Source organism: Gigantopelta aegis, unplaced genomic scaffold (assembly GCF_016097555.1).
Source record: "Gigantopelta aegis isolate Gae_Host unplaced genomic scaffold, Gae_host_genome ctg4162_pilon_pilon:::debris, whole genome shotgun sequence".
Taxonomy (NCBI): domain Eukaryota; kingdom Metazoa; phylum Mollusca; class Gastropoda; order Neomphalida; family Peltospiridae; genus Gigantopelta; species Gigantopelta aegis.
Genome location: NW_024533712.1, coordinates 50,831 through 62,554, shown reverse-complemented (window position 1 = coordinate 62,554; position 11,724 = coordinate 50,831). Strand labels below are relative to the sequence as shown.

General features: G+C 35.6%; 2 protein-coding genes across 4 annotated transcripts in view; both read left to right on the top strand.

Moving 5' to 3' along the window:
* Positions 1-1,758: 1,758 nt before the first annotated feature.
* LOC121392600 (neutral ceramidase 2-like) lies at positions 1,759-9,596 on the top strand (the record flags this gene model as incomplete). The annotated part of the gene is made up of 9 exons (XM_041523745.1): positions 1,759-1,863; positions 3,689-3,787; positions 4,552-4,650; positions 4,778-4,873; positions 6,052-6,212; positions 6,948-6,966; positions 7,412-7,465; positions 7,991-8,079; positions 9,317-9,596. Coding segments are annotated over 9 exons (927 nt in total), but the record flags the coding sequence as incomplete, so codon positions are not given.
* The window catches only part of LOC121392601 (neutral ceramidase-like), a 52,341-nt gene continuing 50,127 nt past the window's right edge, over positions 9,511-11,724 (top strand). For all 3 annotated transcript variants that reach the window (XM_041523746.1, XM_041523747.1, XM_041523748.1), the window contains exon 1: positions 9,511-9,540. The gene's annotated coding sequence lies outside the window, so the exon portion shown is untranslated. The remainder of the gene's footprint in view (positions 9,541-11,724) is intronic.

Here is an 11,724-nt window from a genome sequence, read left to right as displayed (position 1 = left end):
GCCACTAGCCATATTGACCACTATTTATTTATTATTTTAAATCATGCATGAGATACCGATGTCTGGGCAGGCCTGTCCACTTGACGGATAAGAAATTGTTCCAATAATAGAAATGGACAGGTGCTTAGGACCGACAAGAATGACAAAAGTGGGACCGGCAAACACACGTTTTTAAAAAATAATTTCGGTCTCAGAGATCGAGAATCGGTCCCAGACCGGGAGAAAAGGGCTTTTCCCCACCCCTGGTATGTAGGCCTATTCTGTCAAATAGAAAATGTTAGTTTTTTCCAGTCCCTTCAAGGGATTAAATGTGATTCAACTGGCGGGATGAAGCCCAGTGGTAAAGTGCATGCCTGATGCGCGGTCGGTTTAGTATTGATCCGCATCTGTGGGCCCTTTCTCATTCCAGCCAGTGCATCAGTACTGGTATATCAAAGGCCATGGTATGTGCTATCGTATCTGTGGGATGGTACATGTAAAAGATTGTTTGCTACTAATGAAAAAATGTAGCAGGTTTCCTCTCTATGACTGTGTCAAAATGACCATAGGTTTGACATCCAATAGCAGATGATTAATAAATTAATGTGCTCTAGTGGTGTCATTAAACAAAACAAACTTCTTTAAAATTCACTTTTCTTTAAGTGCCAATTACGTTGTATATTTGACCCACATACTAGTATTTTACCACATCTCGCCTTAATATTAAGTTTAAAAGTAAACAATTTAATTGTAATTTGCTTTTGTTTACAAAACGCTCTAACAGATGGCATTTACATAACATCAATCCATCATCAACAAAAACAACAACAAAAAAAAGATGATGGATGTCTGACATCAAGGATTGTCAAAATAAAACTCAAACAAAAATTCTATTTGCCACATGCATCTGGCAATGTGAATTTTGAACCCCTGCTCTTCATGAATTATAGGCTCTAGACAAAACTGTAATAGTCTTGAGATCAATCCCTGTTGATGGGAACATTGGGCTATTTCTCGCTTCAGCCAGTGCACCATGACTTGTATATCAAAGGCCATGGTTTGTGCTTTTTGTCTGTGGGATGGTGCATATAAAAGATCCCTTGCTACTAATGGAAAAATGTAGCTGGTTTCCTCTTTAAGACTCAAAATTACCAAATGTTTGACATCCAATAGCTGATGATTAATAAATCAATGTGCTTTAGAGATGTCTGTTGTTTCTTTCATCGTTTCTCATTTCATTTGTAAATGCTTTATTTCCTGATCTGTGATTGTAGTAGTTTGTTGTTCAGGGCAGGATTTAGCTTAGTCAGTTGAGTGCTCGCTTGAGGTGCATGCATCACAGGATCGAATCACCTTGGTGGATCTGTTCAGCTGATTGGGTTTTTTTTAAATTCCAACCAGTACACCACAACTGGAGAAATGCTGTAGTATGTGTTTTCCTGTTTGTGGGGAAAGTGCATATATCCCTTGCTGCATTAGAAAAAATGTAGCAGGTTTCCTCTGATGACTACGTGTCGAAATTACCAAATGTTTGACATACAATAGCTGATGATTGATTAATCAGTGTGCTCTAGTGGTGTTGTTAAACAAAACAAACTGTAACTTTAATTTGTTGTTCAGTAGGGACTGCATTTTTTATTTAATATTTTAACAGTAAAAAAGGAAGAACAAATTTATACTGCTGCTGAAGTTGTAAGATATAAAATATTTGGCTGGGAATCGTTTGACCTTATATTATGACAAGCTAGAATACTAAATCTGTGGTAATTTGTTTTATAGATTTCTCTTTGTAAACCCGCTATGGGGTACAGTTTTGCAGCTGGCACTACTGATGGTCCAGGCATGTTTGATTTTAAACAAGGTAACTGTCTGTTAATTTTGTCTGTAGTCATTTTAAGAATATTTACAAATGAATTATTTTTGGGGTAATCTGTGTGATCTGGTGTTTAAAAAATATTTTATTATGATAGGGTTTGTAACAGGCCAACAACTGCTTATAAGAATAAATCGGTTTTATTTGTTTACCAGTCTCACTGCACCATTTTTGCTCCTTGTGTTGGTAACCAAAGGTATGTTAAAAACCAAGGGCCAAATTTACAAGGCCTGTTTTATCAAACAAACGTACATATTAACTACATACATTTATTATACTTAAACACCTGGGTTTTTTTAAGAGTAGGACGAAACTTATTTCTTATTTGTAAGAAAATTAAAGTAAATTTACCTCTATCCGATAGCGTATCATTTGGTATATCAAAGGTTGTGGCATGTGCTATACTCTGTAGAGTGTATTTTTCATGCTGGGGTATAATTAAACATTCATTCATTCATTCTGTGATATGATGCATATATAAACAATCCCTTTTTTGCTAATGGGACAATTGGTTTCCTTGGAAGACTGTCAGAATATGAAATATTAGAAATTCAATAGCAATCGTCAATTGATGGAAAAGAAAGAAAGAAATGTTTTATTTAACGATGCACTCAACACATTTTTATTTACGGTTATATGGCGTCAGACATATGGTTATGGACCACACAGATTTTGATAGGAAACCCGCTGTCGCCACTACTCTTTCCGATTAGCAGCAGGGGATCTTTTATTTGCCCTTCCCACAGGCAGGATAGCACAAACTATGGCCTTTGTTGAACCAGTTATGGATCACTGGTCGGTTCAAGTGGTTTACACCTATCCATTGAGCCTTGCGGAGCACTCACTCAGGGTTTGGAGTTGGTATCTGGATTAAAAATCCCATGCCTCGACTGGGATCCGAACCCAGTACCTACCAGCCTGTAGACTGATGGCCTAACCACGACACCACCGAGGCCGGTCCAACTGATGCATGTCCTGTAGAGGTGTTCTTTAAAAAAAAAAAAAAAAAAAGTTCTCTGATGTACACCATTAAAGGGTGTGTACTACCAAATCAAATCCCATAGACGACAGTATTAACGTGTGGCTAAAACTCCTACCTGCAGCTTATCAGTTGACATAAACGCCACAGATATAAATGCTACCACCCTTCCTCCTTTGAAGTGAATCAGAAGAAAAAAAAATGAGGGTCAGGTTGCACATTTCAGAGATAACTGGTAGTGTCTATGACTACCCCAGCTCCAAACAAAATTTGAGTACTGTTTTTTGCAGTTACCAGTGTTCAAAATTGAATTTTTTTTGCAGTATCCCAATTGGATACCAACATTTTAAAATCTGGTATCCCACTTGATAATTTAGTATCCCACTTTCGGATATGGTAACCTGATATTCAAATATGAAGCAAGCCAATTTTAATTTTATTAAATAGAAAAAGGCTGTATTGGTTGAAAACATAATGGCTACTTGCCTTTTCTGTGTATTTCAGTGAGGAAATATTGTTATGGCATAGCTTGAAACTACTGTTAACTTCACCGGTAAATGACAACTTTATTGGTGCTTTGGATGGTTTTTATTTTAACTCTGTTGGGTTGAACCATGTGAATAATAAAAATAATTACAAGCTTTATTATTAAAATATAAAACTTGGTTACTGGGATCAGAATAAGTATGAAAAGTGTGTATCTCCAATCGTGTTTGAAAAACACTAATATGGGTTTATTTCTCGAAACAATCGTTTGCATGTCAGTTTTTAAAATGGGTGTGTACATGTTTTTTTTTAATGTAGACATTTGGCTTTTGCTATTAAACTTTAATTATGTATGGCAATTTGTGTTGTAGATTAGTTTCCCATATCTATGGCAAACACAGATTATTGAAGTGCAAATCTTGAGACTTGGTCAGTTGGCCATCATTGCTGTTCCAGCAGAGTTCACGTATGTTTTCATGTCTTTCACCATTACATCCATTTCTTTAACCATTACATGCATTTCTTTTTGTCTATGGCAAGTATACATAATAGTACACCTATAAAATCACTGGCATAGTGTATTGCTAGTGTCATAGTAACACATTGCTATAACAATTAGAGACATTTAGGCTTAAATTTTGTCTTCCATTTGAAAATGTAGCGAGTTTCTTCTCTGACTGTCAATGACCAAATGTTTGACATCCAGTAGCCAATGATTAATAAATAAATGTGCTCTAGTGGGGGGCGGGACTTGGCCCAGTGGTAAAGTATTTGCTCGATCTGGGATCGATCCCCGTCGGTGTGCCCATTGGTCTATTTCTCCTTCCAGCCAGTGCACCACGACTGGCATATCAAGGGCCATGGTATGTACTACCCTGTCTGTGGGATGGTGCTATAAATGTAGCAGGTTTTCTTTCTAAGACTGTCAGAATTACCATATGTTTGACATCCAATAGCCGATTATTAAATCAATGTGCTCTAGGCTCTAGTGATGTCGTTAAACAAAACAAACTTTCTGTGCTCTAGTGGTATGGATAAACAAAACAAACTTTAACTTTGTCTTCCATTGGGTAATACTAATTATTTTAAAATCTCATAATGGATGGAAAAAATTATCAAATGTTTGACATCCAGTAGCTGATCATGAATAAATCAATGTGCTCTAGTGGTGTCGTTAAACAAAACCAACTGTTAACTTTTAATACCATACAGATTTTCTATATTGTTATTGCAGACACTAAAAGCTGGTGGTTTTCCTGCTGACACCTTATCTGTTATTGCTGGTTTGTCCAATGATTATGGCGATTATGTTGCAACATATGAAGAATACCAGGTAAGTAACTGAGTAAAAATATCCATTTGATGGTTTGTGACTACAAAAATTGATTTCAGGTTTATTGAATATTTATTTGTTGGTTTATCTAAATTTTATTTTATTTTATTTTTATTTATTTTTTCAGATTCAGAGGTATGAAGGGGCATCTACTATTTTTGGTCGTCGGACCCTTGATGGATACATCCAGAATTTCAAGATTCTCGCAGAAAATATGGCTACGGTTAGTTAGGCAAATTTAGTTATTCAAAACTAGACAAATTTGAAAGAGAAATGATGATCCTACAACTTATCTCTATTCTGAATTTCAAGCATCCTGCTGGGGATATGCAGTCCTTCTGCCAGGTGCAGTTGGATGTAGATCAGTAGTTCAGCTCTGGTTGGGTTTTTTTTGTCCCCTTTACCCCAAGACTGGTACATCAAAGGATGTGGTATGTACTGTCCTGTCTTTGGAAAATTGCCTATAAAAGATCCTTTGCTGGTTTTTCATTTGGAGTAGCCCATGTAGCAGCAGCAAGCCTCTTCTTTCTCTTTGTTGACCAAATGTCTAAATAACCATGTGTTTGTCACCAAATAGGGAGTGGGATTTAGATCAGTCGGTTAAGTGCTCGCTTGAGGTGCTTGTGTCGCAGGATTGAATCACCTCTGTAGATCCATTCAGCTAAATGCATTTTTTCTCTCATTCCAACCAGTACACCACAACTGGTCAAAGGCCATGGTATGTGCTTTCCTGTCTGTGGGAAAGTGCATATAAAAGATCCCTTGCTGCATAACGAAAAATCTAGCGGGTTTCCTCTGAAGACATACCAAATGTTTGACATCCAGTAGCCGATGATTAATCAATGTGCTCTAGTGGTGTCGTTAAGCAAAAACAAACTAACTTTAGTCACCAAATAATCAATTTAAAATGTGTTGAGGTGACAATAAGCAAATCTTCCTTTGTCTTTCTGCCAGGGTTCCTATCTAACTAGAACAGATGTTAATGAATTAGTGTTAGTAGTCACTGTTACAATATACTATAACTAATTATAAGCAAAGAATCTTTTTATGTTAATAAATGTGTATTAGCCAACTGGTGAGTTGGCATTTTGAAAACAAATATTTTATGCCATTGGAAGTTGTTATACTAAATCTCTTACCAATTCTGTTTTTAAATTGGTTGTTTCTTTCCTAAAATTATCTTATTTCTTCAGCTTATTGCTTTCTTTTTTCTTGAAGATAGACTTACCTTTACCAATACATTTTTCATGCCGAGGTGTCGTTAAGAATTTATTTATTCCTTCCTTCATTGTTCTTTGAGGTCTCTTTTCCAAATGACAGAATCTCCAACTTCTACAGCTTGAAATTTCATGACATTTTAATTCTAACTGAAAATTGTATTTAATTTTATTTCTTTCCCAGGGAGTTCCTTCAGAACCAGGTCCCAACCCACCTAACTTGCTGAGCAAACAGCTTTCATTTCTTCCACCTGTCATATTTGACAGGCCTCCACTGGGCAAGCATTTTGGAGATGTCCTTGTGGATTGTCAGAAGACATATGAAAATACGTCTTTTGAGAGGTCGTGACCTCAGATAAGGCAGGGCTTCTAGAATTTTTTTTAAATCCACTAGCCATGGGATCGGTGATTTAAAACATTTACTAGCCACGAGTAAAAATTCACTAGCCCTACTTCTCTTTAAGTTAATAAAATTTAACTAAATAATAGTAATAATCAGATAGTCACCTAAAAAGGGAGATACAGCTTAAAAACACTAACATTGGGGGTTCAGGTGGGGGCAGGATATATATATTTACAAAATAGACTTAACTGCAACATTTGACCAAAAATATTCACTAGCCGTCAGGCATGGCAATAGTAGTTATTTACTAGCCCAACATTGAATATCACTAGCCATGGGAGTGGGGCTACCATTTTCTAGAAGCCCTGGATAAGGTGATAGACTGTCATTTAGTACAACTCTGCATAGATCTTCATGCAAATAGTGTGCACATGGTTCTTTTGATTTAAATTTTTAAATTGGGGGTGGGGGGGGATACTTGCTGTTAATTCTTATGATTAATATTAGCAACATAATTTAACAAAATATATATTTTAATAATTTTGTTGAGCCTTGGATATGTTTCTAATATTGTTTATGTAAACTTCATTGATGTGTAGCATAGGAATGCAAAGTTTCATTGATAAATAGCAAAATGAAGTGACCACAATATGACATAATTTTGTTATAATCGACTTATTTGGTAAGCGATGTCATTTTCCTGGTCTTTAATCTCTGCATTTTCATGTCTTGTTTAGTTACTTTGGAAGTCATTCTGTGCAATTGTTTTTAATTGATGTGCGGTGAAATAAATAAAATACTATACTCATTCCTGTGTAAGACCTTTTATATTATAACTCGTGTGTTTTTAATCGTACATCACTCACTTTTGCTTGTGATGTACGAGTGAAAACACTCGTAATATAAATGGTCTCACATGGAAACATGTTTAGTATTCTCTATATCTAAAAATGAAATGCACAATTTCTGTTGTGTTTAAAGATGGTAAATTTTTAGCAAAGAATACATTTAAGGGCCACAGAAGTAAGCATTTTAAACATGAATATACTGATTGCATTATTTAAAAATGAAATGCACAAATTGTGGTTGAAAACTCAAATTCTATTATGGTAATTTAGGATGGTCTGTTTATAGCAAACAGTATATTTAATGGCAGCAGTTGAATTATTTTTTATTTGTGATTTGGGTTTTTTGTTTTTAGAATTCTTCAGTGAATGTCACATTTGTCAGTGCTAACCCTCGGAATAGCATAGGGGTAAGTTTTAAAATTCTCTTTGTACAAAAGATGTCTCGGACTGATTTTAGTATAAAATGTTCAAGGTATCTGAGAAAAATTGGTTCAAGTGTGGTGTGCCAAATGAACAACCAGTTCTCTTTTAAAGACTACGTAATCACAACAATACAGTGACAATACAGTATGATCTTTGATAAGGGCGCTGTGTAATGTTGGAAGTTATGCCTAAATGACTTGTGCTTTTGTATTTTTGGGGTGTGCAGACATACACTAACTACATCATTGTCTGAAGTGCATGGGGGTAATTCTGCATATAGTAGATTTGATATGTTCAGTTTTAATATTTTTGTTTTAATTGTCTATAATAAAATTTGTTTGGTTGAATATTTTAAGATGTCATTGGCTTAGCACAAACTGGATGTTTTAGAACACATCTGTTTTGATTTTGTAACGGTGTGTCTAGCAACTTTGACAGCCAACAGCCAATAGTTTTTCATGTTAGGGTTTCGTTAAACATTCCTTCATTCTTTTTTCTTTTTCTTTTAGCAAACTAGTAAAACATTTCTAACTGTGGAGATGTTGAAAAATGAAGGTAGATGGGAAGTAATGGCTACAGATGCTAACTGGGAAACAAAGTGAGTGTTTCAGTTTATTGTAAATAATAAAGGATATTCATCAGCCAGTTGTTCACAATCTTGCTCTGGTTAACGTAATCTATTGTCCGAACCAAATTGTTAACAACTACGAAAAATTACTCTCCTACCTTTAATTGCTGTTAGATTTCCTCCAAAGTTTGTCCAGACACAAATCTTGAAAAAACCCATTACAATGACACAGATTCCACATACCAGATGATAACCATGTCACCTATATCGACTTCGCTGAGAGCGCATAGGGAAAAAAGCATGTAATTTTGTATCAGCTGCCATTTTGACTTTTTATGGAATATTCTTCAAGAGGGGTGAAAGGATAGGACTTAATCTAACAACGTCATAACATGTTATCATATAAAAGCAAACGTGATGACGTCATATTTTTTTTTATTATTATTAATATTATTTTAATGATACCACTAGAGATCATCGATGTCATATTAATTGTGTCACATACTTTGGATGCTTTCACCCCTCTTGAAGAGTATTCCATAAACAAGCAACATGGCAGACGGCAGAAAACTGCATGTATTTTTCCCTATGCAATCTCAGCAAAGACAATATTGGCGACATCGTTGCAGTCTCGTGTGTGGAATCTGTATATTTGTAGTGGGTTTTTTGCGATTTGTGTCTGGACAAACTGGAGGAAATCTAACGGCAATTAAAGGTAGGAGAGTAATTTTTTGTAGTTGTTAACAATTTGGTTCGGACAATAGATGTTCTACCAATAATGTGGCTTTAAATATCCCTTTGAACTCCACTGTGTACAGACCAAGGTTAGCAGTCAGTGTAAGAAAAATGGGTGTACAACATTAACAGCAAAGTATGTTCCGAATAAAATTTGATAGTCAGTTTTGTAGTGGTTTTTAGTATATTTTAATGTAGAAATTAAGTGCAATGAGGCTTGAGATTTGCAATCAATCAGGTTGGACAGCTTTGCCATTAGTGAAACTGATTAATATTTTCATTAAAAAGACATTTAGATCATTAATCAGATTGCTATTTATCTTTGTATAAAGCTATTATATAGTTTGTGTGGGAATTCTTAGGAGGAAAAAAGGATTTGATTTGTAATTGAAGAATAACTGGTATTGTGACACTTTTTAGTCATTTATGGGTTTGAAATGTTCTTTAATGGTAAACAAGAATTTTGTACAACTTTGTTTTACTTTCGTTCTATTTGACTGACTTCTTTCTTTCATTTATTTCATATTTGCAGGTTTGAGTGGCGAATAACCAGTATGCTACTGGGTGAGAGTTCAGCAACCATCACGTGGGACATCCCATCCTACATGGCTCCAGGGACCTATGTTATCAAACACTTTGGCTACAGCAAGAGTTTGTTTGGCAAGAGTTTGTCTGGAACGATTACGCCATTCTCAGGGAGATCCAGTACCTTTAATGTGCTGGCAAGCCGAGCTTAAACCTGAAGCAGTTCCACAGGTTAAGGGATATTGAATTGTTATTAAATTGTGTTATTAAATTAATGGTGGCCTTTTTATAGGTATTGCTTGCCCATTATTATTTTTATTTTTTGGTACTTTGAATTGAAACCATACACTTACATATATACATTGAATCTTAACCCATTTCCTGCCGTTGACGTGTATACACGTCAAGCGTCATCACAATGACGTCACTTTGCATTGTTTTCATTTAAAAATAGTCTCTACAAATTTGTCATAATATACTATTATATATGAACTACATTATGACAGTTCCATTAAAATAGAAGAAGTATCACTTTTAATGCTTTAAAAAAGGTACAAACACAATCAAATATGTGTAATCCGACGGCATAAACAGTCATCGAAAAGCGCCATTTCCCTATTTCTATTTATAAACAACAGGTCATATGACAGCACATTTCCCACCATACAATTTGACAGCAGTAGTACACATTGCTTGCTTGTGCTGCTAACTGTTTTCATTAATAATTACAACGTGGTTACTTATACTACAGCAGACGATATTCTAACTAGCTATGTTTGCTTGAACAAATACGTCGACTATATGATCGAATACGTACATGGTGCTCGGTGTTCGTCGTTGTTTTGTTGTGTGTGGTTTTTCTGCCAGTTTTTCCTTTTTCCTTTTCAACATGACATATTACATTCACATTGGTATTAATCACTACTGAGTGGATATATATTTGTTCTCATTTTTTAAAAATGAATTACAAACGATAGGTTACGAATATGCTGAACTAGTCTGGGGAATGCCTTGACCTACATTACTTTCAATAACCAATCACAAAACATTCTCGTTGCGTGTCACACATAATTATGTGGCGCCACCGGTTTTTTGTTTTATTATTGAAATAGATTAAAGCATGTACTATACTGTACCAGTCGCGGATCCAAGGATTGTGTGTGTGTGTGGGGGGGGGGGGGGGGGGGGGGAGAGAGAGAGGCTAAAATTTGTGTGAATACGACAGGAACATTCGGGCAAATTGAGCTGGCCTGAAACCTTTTCATCATGTACTAGTATTTCCAACATTTCTCCCACAATGCTAATTGTATTTAAATCCATGTAAAAATGTGTAGTGCTTCATTTGAAACCCTATATTATATATAGCTGGCTGGCAGTAACGCTAAAACTAATAAATGTTGTTTTTTAGTTGGTGGTATTTTCGTTTAATTCGGGCACAGATTAGCCTGCCCTTCTCCCTCTCCCACCCCTACAAAACAAAACGGGATCCTGTACGCTTATGATTAGTACATCAGGCCTGTACGGTACCAATTGGTGTGGATGCGTCGGGGGATATGCACACTCTCACCGCAAGGTCCAATTTTTTTTTCTTGCAACAGTTATCGACCGTTTTTTAAAACATCGACACGGTCCTTTTTCGTGTTACGCAAAACCCAAAAAAAATCGTGTGGTAACTATATGGACCTATATAAAATGTGAAAATTACACTAGGATAATGGTTTGCAATAGATTCAGAGTAAGTAATCGCGTTTTCTATTTTTAAAATATGGTGATAACTAAATTTTTAAAAATAATTAAAAAGAAAAAAATTCCACGTACTTTAGCAGGGCGGACACTGTTGTGTAGGCACCAATCCGAAACATTGTTTTTGTCTCAAAAATCGTTAAACAAATTATTTAATGCACATAAAATGTTGTATTCAGGATGTAATAATCACAAATCATAAAACGATCCTATATTGTTGATAAAAATACCAAAGAAAAATCGCAAAAACTTCAAAGTGTAGTTGACCTATATTATCGACGCTTGACCCAGATACAATACTTCGCGGGACCAACTGCCAGTGATCTCTTCTTCTTTCACTCCCTCAATAAACATGTCAGAAGAAGTTGCACAAATATAAATTCATGATTCCGATAATAATGTTTAGAACATTTACTTGTGCGACATCTCAAGTGACCTATTGCGGTAGGGAGCACATTTTCTACGTTTGTTAGGACTATTGTGCGTCATGCATAAACGTTTCACATTTTTGACTTTTCAAAAATTTCTTACTCAGTTCCAGCTATATTTTGTGCCACATATAAACACATTCTGACCTCCCTCTCCAAGGGCCTAAGCGACAGAGGCCAAAATGAAAAAAAAAAAAAAATGAAGCGGCATAGGCCTAAGCATACGGGCTCTAATTTTTGTTGG